Below are 14,770 nucleotides of genomic sequence, written 5' to 3'. Positions count from 1 at the left end.
TGTGGTTGGGGATGGGTGGTAAGTGCCAGGCCATTCACTTGTGGTTTTGCTTCTAATTTCCAGCTGTGCCAGACTTTCAGTCAGAGGAATAGATCTGTTGGTAAGGGAAACCGTTGATAAACCATAAAAACCAGAAACTGCCACTACCCATGACAAAAAGCCAGAAGAGAACCCTGGAGCAGTACTACAAAGCCCCACAGAAATGGTGTTAGCTGACCAAGTTTAATTTGACTATTTGGTTCAGTTGTGGGGTCACGTCAGGCAAGGCAGTGGCCAAGGGACCGGGACTGGGGCCAGGTGGCTCTGGGCTGGCAGCCAGTGGCTGCACACAGCCTAGATAGCACCTCATGAGAGGTCTTCTCCTGGAGAGCTTCCCATAGTTTCTTCATTGCAGGTGGCACACTAGTCTGAAATCCCCCTGAACACATAGTCCTTAAAAATATATGCATTCCTTAGAGGTGCAGTATTCCAGTCTGTGACAATCTGAATTAGTCTTGCCAGAGGTCAGAGGAAAAGAGCTTGTGGTTAAGAGAAAGACCACAACATGTCAGTCGTGATGTAGGTATTTGTAAGTCCTTGGTATTACCATTGTAGCATTTGCAATGGATGTTTGGAAATGCGCTGGCAGCAGAAACATCTGGATCTGAGCTGTGCTGTGTACAGATGCTGTCCAGTTGCTGTGAAGGTGCACCACTTTTGTGTCCTCTAGAGCATCTCAAAGACAAGTTCATACCTGTGATAAGCCAGGGCTATCTGAGGGCTGCTTTGGTGGGATCCCCAGCTGCAGATTGATTTTAGCAGTCACTCCACTAGCCAGAGAACAGGAGAGAAGTGGAGCAATGTCATCCGTGCCCCTTGCCCTCTAGCCTGAAGAGGGATAACCAGCTGTACACTGCCCAAAGACTTTCTGTTTGAAAGGGTCTCCTGGCTCTTTCACACAGAATTCCTCTGCAGGAACTTGGCTGGGAGAGTCTTTGCTTTTTGCCTAGAGTTTGGCTGTGTACTTTTGTTTGACTCGTAATACAACTAAACATTGTTTGTATTTACTTTTCTCTTTCATAGGAAAATGGCTGCAAAACGGTATTTAAATTCCTGGGATCCTTTCCTGGACACTGGTGCACTCTGGAGAGGAGGGGAAAAGTCTAAGACTTTAACTGTCATTCAAATTGCTGAGCTCCCAAGTGTGGCAGTTTTTTTCCCAAATTGAGTGTCTAGTCAGACATTTTGATTCAGCAGCCTTTACTGAATTTTCTGTGTTTGATTGTCCAGAAAAGTCTAATAATTAGTTACCATTGGTCAGTCATAAAGACAATATGTACTAGTTAAGAAGTATATAGGATTAATCTGCCTCATATTTGAGTTTTTCAACAGTGTCAGACTAGCACTTCTCAATATGTCTTGGTCAACAAGGCTGTTAAATGTTCTTTATATCTAATAAAACCCCATAAATGTGCATGAGAGAAGTGGAAAGCAGACCTAAAGGAGCAGAGTTTAAAAACAGCTAAGGATAAGGATAGCAGAGCAAAACATAACAGCTTTCTGAGACGTTGTACTATTTTGTACCAAGTAAATAAGTGGCTGTGAGAGAAGACCTCAAAATGTCAATGAGAAAGCAAGTTTGATATTTAGATTTCTGAAAACAATTTCTCCAAGGAAATCACAGTATCCAAAGGCAGCTCCCCACTGCCTCTGTGGAAAAACTTACCTGTATTGCAGGGTTGAGGCCACTGCAGAGAACTTGCCAGTCTGTGTGTTGCAGATGTCAAAGACATAGATAGAGTCCTAACTTGGTGAGGAAGGGAAGTGGCCACAGCCTCTCCTGCATGAATGTGCCACCTGCCACAGAGCAGCACGTGTTACCCACGTGTAGTTGGAGCTGCCTTTATCATCAGGAGCCTGGTTTTGGCAGGATACAGCTCACCCTAAGTCACAGGAATTCCTGTTCCTTCTTCCTTTGAAGCCATAGTTTGCCTTGTGATATGAAAGCACGTGTTGTTGCCTTGCTTCTGATTTTTGTTTGCACACAGCCTGTGACACTGCCATTACATTTGCTTGCTTGCTCTGCCTGACCTGCTGGCCCTGTACAAATGGGTCCATGTGAAACACAGCCACCATGGTGTGCGGACTGCTAAAGGCAGAGCCAGGATTTGACAAGTTCTTGGTGTCAGCATGTGACCTGCCTGGCTATTCTCTTGTGCTTGTGGCATGCCTCGTTTTGCAGTCTTTTAGGAACTGTCTGTCTGGCTTGGTCAAACCATGTGACTTCTTCCAGAAACTCATACATAATCTGCTCTGCTTTCCTTTTATAGATGCACTGAGTGAATTTTGTCCAGATGCAACTCTTAAGACAAACTCTGAGAAAATATTTCTTCTTTTACTTAAATATTCTCCGTATTCATAGCTTCTCTCCTAACATACCAAAGTTTGCCAGTAGTAAGTGCTTTTGGAATATAGACATTTGTCAAATATGAATTTCATCCAAGGAATTACTTCATTTCCACTCATTTATTCAACTGAGCCGGAGTAAATTGGCATGAAGATTCAGTTACTATTGATTTTCACTGAGTCTGAATCAGTTACCTAAAGGTGCATGACTCAATGAGCTATATCATCCAGAATTTCACAAACTACAGTGAATTATCGTATCTTTCTTATTAGATTATGTCCATGAAACAGGTTTTATGATTATGTCAGTACACCATACACACTGTTCTACACAATTTAATAATTTTTTAAAGTGCTCTTTATATCCAAGTAATTTGGGAGCAAGCTTTCAGCGTCTAAAGAAGTATACATAGCAGGAGACCTTTGTGTAATGTTCCTATCTGTAGCTATTAAATTAAGTCTGTTTGGCAGTGATGAATCATACTTTGCTGCTGTAAGAATGAAGGTACTCCGTTAAACCTAGATCTCATCAGACCATTAGCAGTGAGAGAGTACATGTAAAGAGTCAGATCTGTATTCTAGGTGGGTGTCCTATCCACTCAATCACAGAAACAGACTTGCTTGCTTCCCTCCTGCCTTGGAATAATTTTTCCATTCCTGTGAAGTAATTACAAAAGGAGAGGTAGGTGTTGCTCATCTCCTAGATCTTTTAAGAGTTTGATTTTGAGGGCATTTTGCTGGAAAGTGCAAGCAGAGTTTAAAGAAGGCCTAGACTTTTTAGCAAACTCTATTTTTGGCAAACATACCAGCCACAACTGTATGAAAAGCAAGGCATAAAATGGCCTTACTACGGGAGGAGGCTTTTACTTGACTAGTCACTTGCTCCAGAAGAGGATTAATTTTTTTTCTTTAATTCTGAACAAATTAGGTTTGTATTTTTTCAGAAATGACAACCATCTCCATCTGGATCTCAAGGAACTCCTTGTAATGGACATAAAGGTGGTAAACACTGTGGTAAAATGGGGAGAAAAGAATTCAAGCTATGGGGTGATTCAAGAAGTTACATGTGCTCAGTATTTCAGAGACTGGGGGAATGTTCATTTTGTAAAGACAGAGTTGTGTGCTCTTCCCATCAAAAGGATGTCAAAAACCAATAGAACTATACCACAGACAATGCAAAAGGCTTATGGTTCAGTAATGGCAAAGCAGAGATAATAGCATAAAAATTGTTGCAAAAGAAAATTTGGGAAGTCTGGTAACACACAAATCTAAAGTACAAAATGTGCTGCAGGTGCATAGGGGAGGGTGGCATCTGAGCAATGTTATCACCTGGAAGTTAGGTTTTCAGTTTTCTCTTTAATATAAATATTAACTTACAATTTCTTTTGGTCAGGATTCAAGTGGGAAAAAAGATTTTATGTGAAATCACTAAAATCTGAACAGGATAAATAACCAGAGTTCCTAATAGGTGAAGTCAGATTACTATGCACTGTCATGGGCCAGTGAATGTAAATCTCACAGCTCCTCTGGCCCGAGTAGAGTGTATTGCATGGGACATAGTATTGCTTAGGGCAAAGTTGTATCTAGTTTAACCGGCCTTGAAAACTGTATCAGTTCCTTGCATGGTTGCTGTACATAACTTTCTACCTTAAATACTTAAGTCAAGCTTTTCTGCAGGTGTTTATTAATTCACTGTAAGCCAGCACAGCTGCTAAAAAGTTAAAGTATTTTCTTCACACTATCCTTCTAATTCACTTTCATGTCTTTTAACACTCAGACTCAGCAGTTGGGGAAAAAGGTTGAAATTGAAATTTAACCTCTGCTCGCATAACAGTTTGCCACTTAGTATTGAAATGTTTTCCCTGCCTTTCTTGTCTGAAGGTTTATAATCCATTTACAGAATTTTTTTCTGACCAAGGGAGTTTTATTGCAGCTGAGAGTGATGAGACGTGTTAGTTGTGGGTGGGCACAGTTCTGATGTTTCAGGTTTATCTGAAAATTTAGAGAGGCTTAGAGCAACAGGTGCCATTAACACATAGTATAGGGGCAAATGAAGTGATCACATATCAAACCACACAGGAGCAGCTGAAGCCCAGATGGAGAGAAAACCCAAGGATTCTGTCTCTTAGCCTTTAATGTTTTTCCAGAAGGGAAAAAAAAAATCACTTTTCTGTAGACTTTATTCTGTATAGAGAATTTCATGTTCTAGATTGTGAGAATATATTTGAATTCTCTATTTCCCTCCAAACATGGAAATTTGCCATCTTGTATTACAGCATTAAAGAGCATCTTCCTTCTGGCTAAAATGTGTCATTTTGGAGTGCTGTCTGCCAGATTTTTAAGTGAGGAGTAAATTATGAGTTAAATAAAACAAAGGGTGAAAAACAGCTCTGACATGCTCTGGAGGGAGGATATAGATCTGTTCAAGGAAAATATGGGCAAATTTGTTCACAGGCATGAGGTTCTCTGCACAAACATGCACACACACTATCTGCACAGTGTCCTGCACACTGATTTGCACCATTGCTTGTTTGAATGAACAGGAGAGTGAGGAGCCCTCTTGGCTCCTACTCTTTAACATAGGACAGCCTTTCTCTAATTACTGCCTCAATTACTGCCTTCAAACCTCACAATGGAGTTGCACAAGAAGGGTAAAGCCATATGACAGTTGTAAGGCGTTCACGTTTAAAGTGGGGATATGAAATAATATGATATGAAAGAAAAGAGAATGCATCAAACTAAATAAGTGATTGTGGGAAGATCATCACCACATTGTATGTGTCATATCAGTATTTTTTTCAGACTGCTTTCAAAAGGCAGAAGCTTGCTGTTCAGTTATGTCATTAAATCTCAAGCTGCTGATGGACAAGTAGATGTAATTTAACTGTGCACGATGATGAGATGGGTATTTAACACACAGGCAGTTCAATTATTGCTGGTAGAACTGTCAGTACAAACCAAAGGAATGCTTCTTTTCCACACTGAGCAGAGACCACACTTTTTTCCCCTTCCCTTTTTCCAAGGTCAGTTGTGTATGTATTTACAGAATTTGCTTCAAACATTGGCGCAGTTTTCAAGGTGCCACTATTATATCATGCTTCCTGAGCTGAGATAACAACTCTTAAAGCCCTAATGAAATAAACCTACAAATCTTGCAGGGAAACAAATGTCTGCAGATAAGAGAACTGTGACGTGCATGATGAGAGAGTTAGTGAAGGACACTCAACACATCAAGGCTCTTCTATTTCAAAAATAATGTTCAGTGATGAGTTCTGAAGCAGTTCTGCCCAGGAACAGATGAGATCAGCCTATATTACAGCATATTATGGTCAAAGATAGTATCTACACTTATCTTACTTTTTGCAACCTTATATGTGTGGGTATGTATATATGTATACACATATATATAATCTATGTATCCTTCTCTTGAAGCATGATTTTTTTTTCCTTAGTAAAGGTTGGAAAATAGATGTCAATTGGCTTGAACCTGGGGTCATTGATGTCTGTGGTAAAGCTCCCTTTTATGTCAATGGTGGGGGACAATTTCCATCATTCTGTTCCAAGGCCACCTGGGACTGTGCTTACCTGAAAGGTATCAAACAAATTTTAAGCACCCAGAAAAAGATTTCCTTTGTCAGTTCTTAAGGAAACTTTGAATATGATTATATTTTCTCTTACTTACAGAGATCATTATGTATATTGGATAAACTTCACTCTGCACAGTAGGCTGGCCCTGCTTTGGTCATAAAGGTGTACACAGTGCCTCTCTTTGGTTTGCATTTTACTAACCTTTTCCTTTCAGTTATGCATGCAAAAGGAACATCTCAAGTTGGGTCCTTCCTTGCTGGCTTGTATCTGCACCCAGCTTTGAATGCTCTTTGCTCCTTCAAGAAAGAGACCCATACGTTTTTTATGAACTAGACCAGATGTACATTTGTGGGGGGTCAGAATATTATCTTTATTTCTACAATTAATTTGCTTCATTTTGAATAGCAATAGGGAGCAAATTCAACACTACAGAACTGGAAGTTTGCAAAACTACCTCTTTTTTTATCTGTTTCTGTTTACTGGGTGACATGAGAAACTCCAGGGAAATAATAATTGTTGTAGGTTTTGATGCATTAGATCTGGTTCTAATAATAACTCAGTACTGACATAGCCCCATCTTAGAGTTCTTATTCATGATTGTGATACTATCATACTTGAAGAACGATAGATTTTTGAATGAAAGAAATTGAGCTTTTAAAGACTAAAATGAGAAAGTCAAGATGGCTGATCTGGTTTCTGTCAGATTTTAGCTGAAGAGTATTTCCTCAGTTGTTATGTTTATCTATGTCATCTTTCTTTTTACATATTGAAGGAGAGAAGGTAAGTTTTTTACAAGTTTTGAGCAATTTATGATCAGGTATAATAACCTCTACATGAAGTAATTTCTTTCTATGCCATGTCTGTCACTCACCCACACAGAGATATTATTGAAGGGAAAGGAGAGAGAGAAGTACAAGAAAATGTTTGGTTTAAAATGAGAACTCTGAATCACACAAGAGCTGAGCAAGTCACTTTTAACTGGAAGTGGGTAACTGTCCAGAGTGTGAAATCTTGTCAGCATGCCATATTTTTGGAGTAAAGTTTTATATTGCACCATTCATCTTACAGACCAGAAAGGCCAATGATGTTCATCTTTAAAAGGTGATATTTTCTTCATCTTTAAAAGTGATACTTTCTTTTTTGCTTTACTTTCTCTTTTCATACCTGTAGTACAGACTTTTGGAGGCAGTTTGTCAAAGAGAAACAGTGGTAGCAACAAGAGTGGCTAGGAATCAGCTCAGAAATAATCCCTCTGAATAAAGCTTTCCAGAGGACAGTCCAGATCATGTTATTTCTAGTCATCTCATAATTTCAGTTTTAGGTCATGTATGGCTTTAATTCTTAAAATGAAAATATTTTCATCATAACAGGTAACTAAGAATCTGACAAAATTACTTAATAGCTATTCACATTTTGTAATATGAAAAGAAAAAAAACAGCCCATCCTTTTAATATATCTCTGACTATATAGTTTGGCAGGTTTCCCATGACATGATGCAGGATTCCTTGGCAAATGTTATTTGGCTTTAGCTTTTTTAGATTCTTCACCATCACTTTATTGCTCTTACACACATGGACATACGAACTCCTTAGACCTAACTTCTACAACGCTATCAGATTCTAAATTTCATGTGCAGCTTCCATGTACCCTTTTTATAGCATTTTTCTTTACATTTTTTCTTCATTATGTCAAATAATCATGGGCTTTCAACATCTCCCTCATTTTATGTAATGCCTTCAAAGCTGCAGTTACATATTCTGAATTCACTGTTCTTCTTCCCAAAACAACTTCTCAGCATCTTCTCAAACCAGAGTGTCTAAGCCCTGCTTGCCCAAATACTAAGTTGTATGCTTTCCACCCATGATGTTTTTCTCATTTTAGGGAGTTCTTGTAGGACATCCCTGAGTACACGTGGATCACCAATATACAGTTTTTTTCACTAGGAATATTGTATATGTACAAGTTAGTAATTAAGAGATTATCCTTATCATTTTTCTGTGAGAACAAGGAAGGGGATGGAGTTCCTCTTTTCTGTTGTCACAATGAGCAAATGGACTAGCAGAAAGAATCTAGTTATTTTGTCTGTTACTTCTTACATATCTGAAAAGATACTAGACTTGTCTAGCTTTCGAAGCAGTTGTATTGGCACTTCCAGAATTGTCATGAGAGCTCAGTAATATGTTTTGGTTAGAAAGTGAATTTCTTGCCTTTTTTTTCATTCATCAATGCATTCTTTCTTCACATTACCTTTCTTCCATGTGTCCATTTTACCAATGTCAGAAATGGAAAGATAGTTGCCTATCAGAATGTCACTAATGAGTTAGAAATGTCACTCACTGTCAAGAAACCTGCAGAAGTCTTTTCCTCTGCTGCAATAGAAACAGGAAAAGCTTTTTCCTTGTGTCTCCATTATAGTTTGACTAGAACAGTGCTTATCAGGATCTTTAATTCCAATCTTTATGAAAATTCTAATGTTCCATATGAAAAGCTTTAGATTTTCTTTGCTTTATAGACCAAAGGCTGAAATTAAAATCTAGAAGTAATGTGGCCAGTTTACAGTTAAAACTCATTTGTCTCTTGTGTGTCATTGTATTGTCATTTTATACAATACTTTAAAAATTGCTTTGGCATGTCTGTAGAGTTGCACCAGGGAAAATTCTTTAATGGAGACTTGCTTAGGAAATGTTTATATCTCAGTTTTTACTGAGAAGTACAGACATGAAACACAATGTCTATAAAATAAAGTATTCAACTTTTCAGACAGTAATATCCACTTCAGATAGAAAGAATATTCAGTGAAGCTGAAACTTGGCATGAGCATGAGCAAAAGCTGAGCTAAGTCATGGACAAGAGAAAAAGAGTCTAAAGTTGGTGAATGGTTAAATCTACTTTGTTCAGCTATATATAAGCATGAGAGCCTTTTGGCCAGAAAACTAATGGTGCAAGCCCTTTTAAACTATAAGCAGATGGTAATATTTCAGGATTTGTAGGTTTTCCATTGCAACTCTGCATTGTGATATGTATTTTTATTTCTCTACTATCACAGAATCACAGAATGGTTGAGATTGGAAGGACCTCTGGGTATCATCTGGTCTGAGCCCAGGCAGGGTCACCTAGAACTGGTTGCCCAGGACAATGTCCAGATGGCTTTTGAATGTCGCCGAGGTGGGAGGGTCCACAACCTCTTCAAGCCAGTGCTTGGTGACCCCCACAGTAAAAAAATGTTTCTTTATGTTCAGAGGGTGTTCCTGTGCTTCTGCTTTCACAATGCAGACTCATAGGAAATACCCATTTAATTGTGCAGCTGCACATTTTGTACCTCAGGAACTGACATACTTGCTTATTGGCTCAGGAGGGGTTTGTTTTAGCAGGACAGCGTAAGCAACACAATGCCTCCATCATATCTGCCTATCTATAGGCTAAGGGCATTCTAATCCTACAGCAGACTCAAAAAGGCTCTTCCTCCATACAGTGGGCATCATTTCAGAGGCAGTGGGTAATGGCCTAGCTCCAAAGCCAGGAGGAGGAGTAGCCAAACACTTGCATATTCCCTATAACTTTGTTTGTTCTGTTGCCCTGGAAAATCAAAGAAGCCACAACCAACAAACATGGGAGCCATCTGAGACCCCTTGAGCAAACAGGGAAATTAAATGTCATGGGTGCACTCCAAATCTTCTTGTCCCATCTTCCCTACTTGGTGTACGTTCAGTAACAACAATGGTGTTGGAGCTTTCAGAGCATGGATTTTGTAGCAAGCAAAGTCAGGGATGTCTGAGAGGATTGAGGAACCACACAAAAGGCAAGTACATCCCCATGGATAGTTCTTTCATCCGTGGGAATGTCCCTCTTTCCTGAGATACTTGTACTCACAGATTTTGGGTGTTTTTTTGAAGCCAGGGAGGGCAGATTCACATCCCCTGCCACAGGACACAAACCCAGGTCCGTGCCTTTTCTGAAGAAAAAAAGAAGGAATTCTACAAAATCAGGCTCCACAGTTTAATCAGTCTTGCACAGATTATGATCTCAGAGAGGAGAACATATGCTCAAGAAAGGACTTTTGGATCAAGCTTGCATAAATAAACCTCAGGGATTGAGTGGGTGTATGAGTCAAGTGAAAGATACCAAGAACAAAGGTGAAATTTTACTTTTTTGTGGCTGCTGAGTCTTCTCAATTCAAAGGTGGTGGGAGAGCTGATGTCCACCTTTAGGAATCTTTAAAAGTCTTGATGTGAAAGTTTTAATGTGACTTGCAGAGCTGTCAAGTCAATGCAGAAGAGTAACTAGTGCCAAAATGTGAAATGAGAGCTTCATCCAGCTGCTGATTAGGTGACTCTGACTCTTATTTCCCCAATCATCCGTCCAATATTCCAATTGAACCTGAAGCCAGAAATCATGAGGTAAATTTCATTATACTAGTGATGCCTAACATGGAGTTGGCATCCTGTTGTAGTTATGATGGTGGGATGGATTGGAGGCTGAAAGATGAACTAATAAGACTTCATTTTGATTAAATATCAAAGTATGTTGGAAGGTCACCTTGTGTTGTATAATTATACTTTCAAAAGAATTTAAATTCTTGCTTCAGCCCTTAGTGAATTTGAGACAGCAGCAATGATGGGAAAAGCCTTCCTTAAAAATCCCAAGAATTGTACTTGTTCTGGCATGATACTGCCTAAGGTGATTTGTGAACAAGGCTGCTATTGCCAGGCTTTCATATTAATGCAAGATTCAGCATACATTTTAAAACATTAAATCAGCTTTCCATTTGCATAGATATGATTGTTTGAATGTGTAGATTTTGTTAGTTTAAAGGGCCCAAATAATCTAATGATTGAGCCAAAATAAAATATTCAAAGTAATTCAAGCAGTAGTTCCAAAAAATGCCTTATGTTGCAGTATTGCTTGACTTCGGAAGATACAGAGTGTGTCTGCTGCCACAAGCAATGCTAAGATTGTAGCTATTGAATGTTCTGAAAATTAGGCTCAAAGCTTAGGGCAGAATTAAATGTTCCTGTCTGAGTGGGTTAAGCTTTGGGGTTTTGTAGAAGCCTGTATTGCTGTATACCTTAAAGCTCAAAAAAAACCAGAAATCCCAAAGTATGAGTTGCAATAGTCTTGTCAAAGTGGCTACAGTCAGTAAATATCATGTGTATCTGGGAAGCAAAACATCCCATTATTCATGATTTATTCACAATCAAAATAAATAAAGCCCTTTATGGACAAGTAACAGGCTACCACATTTTACCTCATCAGCTCAAATCTCATGTCATATGGTTTCAAATCAGATTTGATTAAATTGTTCTCTCAGTGTTCCTGCACAAAGCAGTTTGGACTATTAAGTTTATATGACATGACCTGAATGGCAGCACACACGAAGGAGGCAAAAATGCATGTTTAGTTCACCAAAGAACAGCATGTCTGCCAGTTCACTGCTTTTTCTTGGTGGCACAGATTTCTGCAGAGATTGTTATGTCTAACTAAGAAATGTCACAGTGCTCTGTGTCCACTTACTGTATTTGGAATGGACCCACAAGACACACAGTGACATGGAGCTCTGCTTTGTGAGAGTGTCAAGATGGAAAGTGCCACTTCTCAGTGTTAACTCATGGTTAGCAAAAGGAGATCCAGATCCTACATCTGCTCCTGCATATGGGCAGTGAAAGGGGAAGGACCACAGCTGACTACTCCTTGTTCTCCAGTCTAGATGGGAGAGATCTTCTCCAGCAGTGAAATGATGCCTTTGTCTGTCACAGGTGTCAAGGAGTTGTGTCAGACAGAAAAGGAGTACATGGAGAGGCAGGAGAATGGGTGTTCTTCCATAAGCAAAGCTGCCAGTGAAAACAGGGGGTTATGCTCTGTCTGTCAAGTCACTGTGTCTCAACTGAACAGTTCTAGAAACTGTAACCATGAGTTTACAACATACTCTGTACTTAGAGAGCCGAGATCCAGAAGAGAGGGCAGCCCAGCTATCAGTCAATCCAAGTTGCTGTCTCAGTTTGCAGTGTGTGTGGGTTGTGTTTCTTGGAGTAATCTACCCTTTGTTGAACCAAAATGGTACATGATATCTGTGGCCTGATCTTCACAGATCACTCATTCTTGTCTGGATCCTTACCCATCAGTAAAATGTAAAATATCTTGGGAGTTTCAACATAAAATTGCACTGTTGTTCAACACAAAGCTAGCAATACAGCCATACTGCCATAAAAATCAGAATTTAATATTTGACATTGTGGGTTGATAGCATCTTATACATGATGAGTGAAAATATTTTAAATTGCACTTTGAAAAGAAAAGGTGTGTCTGAAAGTATTTTTAGTCACTTTTGTTTTTTTTTTTTCTTGAAAGCCTTTGGACATTCAGCCTAACAATTTGTTTCTTTCCTGAATGTATCTTTATTTATGCAGCAGAAGTTTTCCTCTACTTCAAGGTAAATTCTGTACTGTTTCACACCCCATTGTTTACAGACTTTCATGAATCCATTGTCATTTATTTGACCTCTTAAACTTAGGAGCACATTTCCAATATACAGTATGCAAGAAATTTAATTTTCAATTTATATTAATAATAATTAATTTCTAATGTTATTATGTTTTATTGAACTGCATGACATTCACCCTGTTTTTGTCTCTCTTAGGAGCTATTTTAGTGTTCTTTGTATTGAAAACTGTTTAGTTAATGATATAATTCATAGGACAGTATTAGTTGAGGAGAAATTATGTCATTCATGCAAAAGGGCACAATTAAATTTTCAAAAGTAGTGTATTCAAAAGCGCGTGTCATCTGTTCCCTTTTGTTACCAGTTTTAGTAGAAACTTGAAAGGTTCACTTGCAGACTGGATAAAGCATGGAAGCAGAAGATACGAAGTGTCAAAAACCCCCATATTTTCACCCTACGTTGGCAACTGTCAATGACATATAAAAATTTACATTACTTAAAGCAAGTCACATCCTAAAAACATTTTTTTTTTATTTTTTCAGACCACTCTTCCGTGGAAATTCAGATGTTGATCAACTAGGAAAAATCTTTGAGTAAGTAATAACTAATTGGCTTACGTCAGTATCTGTTTAACATTGAAACGCTATGAGATTTCTTTGCCATGTTTTTATGCAATAATGTGACTAGAACAAAGTATTCCTAGAACATATTTCCTAGTGCTATGGTATGCAACATGATATTTCCATGTATTCTGTGTCAGAGTGGAATGAGGAAGCAACAAAAAACTGATAGCCATCATCAGGAATTTATGAGATTTCTGGGTTTGGGCTTTTTTAAGTCTCTTAAACATACTGTGCATGTACCATTCATATATATTCATAAACAGTTAAGTCCAAGAGATTTTCTTCATGTAAACAAACACAGAGGCTTTATTTTTTTTTTGTTTTATTTCTTTATGCATTGCAGAAAACAACATTAGAATACATTAAAAGCTGAAATTTATAAAATTATTACCAATAGCATCTTTGCAGAAAAGACTTTCAAACATCCAAAAATAAGTTAGCTTTTAAAATATATTGTGTAGCCTGTTAACAGTACATATTTTGATCTGGAAAGTAACTGTGAGAACTGAGGGAATATCAGCATTTTAACATGAGCTTTCTCAGCAATGACTTTACTTTATTTGAAAACCATTTTACAGTTCTAGGAGTTTGTGTTCTTCAGATACATCAAATACATTAAGGAGGCGGGTAGACTCTAAACTCTCTGAGGTGGAATATTTCTCATCCAAAATTAAGTTATTGATATTATCAATATGATAATTACATAGGATTATTTTACTTTTTCTCATAAAAGCTCTTCAGACTAAGGAACATTTGTGTATTTTTAAGAGATCTGATGTACATATCGTGTAGTTAGGAAATCAAAGCCACACTGACACACAGAGCTGGTACCAATCCAAAGAACTAATGCCTGGTTGCCTCTGCACCTCTGTCTTCCCTTTCTGTATGGAGGAGCTGCAGGGCAAAGTAAGAAGTAGATAGCACAGAGAGAGAGTGAGAAGTATTACTCCTGAATGTTATTTTCTTGAAGATATTCCAAAGAGAAGATAGTAAAATTTCTAAGAAAAGCTTAAACTGAACAAATAATGATTTTTTCTGTTTAACCATTTTTCCAGTTCTCAAATCATAACAGATCTGTTTCTAAACATTTTCATTATTTAATGTGGGGTTTCTAAATTGCAGGTCTTGATTTCACAGAGTTGACTTCCCTTTCCTGCATACCATACCATGAGTATGTGACTCACTTGTGTGGTTAATTTGTCATGCGCTAAATAACTCTTCCTGCCCAATCCAGAAAAATCAGTCCTTAAAGTTGACTTTTTTCTTCTGCCAAAACTACTGCTTTAGTCCTATAATATTCTCCTTTATTAAATGAAGACAGCTTTGATACATACAACATATTTTACAATTGAAAAAGACATAGCTGTGATTTCTTTCATTTATGACATTTAAGGGGAAAATGAAAATTAACTGGGCTAGGATTAAATGCATAGCTGCTAGTGGCAGCCTCCAACAGAGATCTTTCCATCCCTAGGGGCTGAGATTACCTGTGCAGAAAAGAATTCACTAAGAAAAGAAAATGCTGTGCTAAATTTAGAAGAAATTCTGTATTGCACATCTACTTAAAGAGAAAGTTTGGGTTTGCTTCTTTTGTACAGTTCTTCCTAAACAGTTGAGAAGTTTCTGTCTTGAATTCTGAGAGGTTGTGCCAAATAGTGTTTATTTAGTGTTTTCACAGCTGGAGAACCCCCTACAGTTAGGCCTAGCTCTTCTTGTAGGAGGGTTGTTTCTTTGTAC

General features: G+C 38.2%; 1 protein-coding gene across 4 annotated transcripts in view; it reads left to right on the top strand.

The window, feature by feature from the left end:
* CDK6 (cyclin dependent kinase 6) overlaps nucleotides 1-14,770 on the top strand; it is a 126,812-nt gene that overhangs the window by 103,849 nt on the left and 8,193 nt on the right. For 3 of the 4 annotated variants that reach the window (XM_021551737.3, XM_021551738.3, XM_021551736.3), the window contains exon 6: nucleotides 12,953-13,003. In XM_021551737.3, the coding sequence (XP_021407412.1) occupies nucleotides 12,953-13,003 (51 nt within the window). Of the gene's footprint in view, nucleotides 1-1,062; nucleotides 1,338-12,952; nucleotides 13,004-14,770 lie in introns of those variants that run through there. The other variant, XM_085573111.1, reaches the window with a different exon arrangement.

This window comes from Lonchura striata, chromosome 2 (assembly GCF_050655825.1).
Source record: "Lonchura striata isolate lonStrDom1 chromosome 2, ASM5065582v1, whole genome shotgun sequence".
NCBI lineage: Eukaryota > Metazoa > Chordata > Aves > Passeriformes > Estrildidae > Lonchura > Lonchura striata.
The sequence above is the reverse complement of the archived record's forward strand: the minus strand, read 5'-3'. Positions and strand labels throughout refer to the sequence as shown.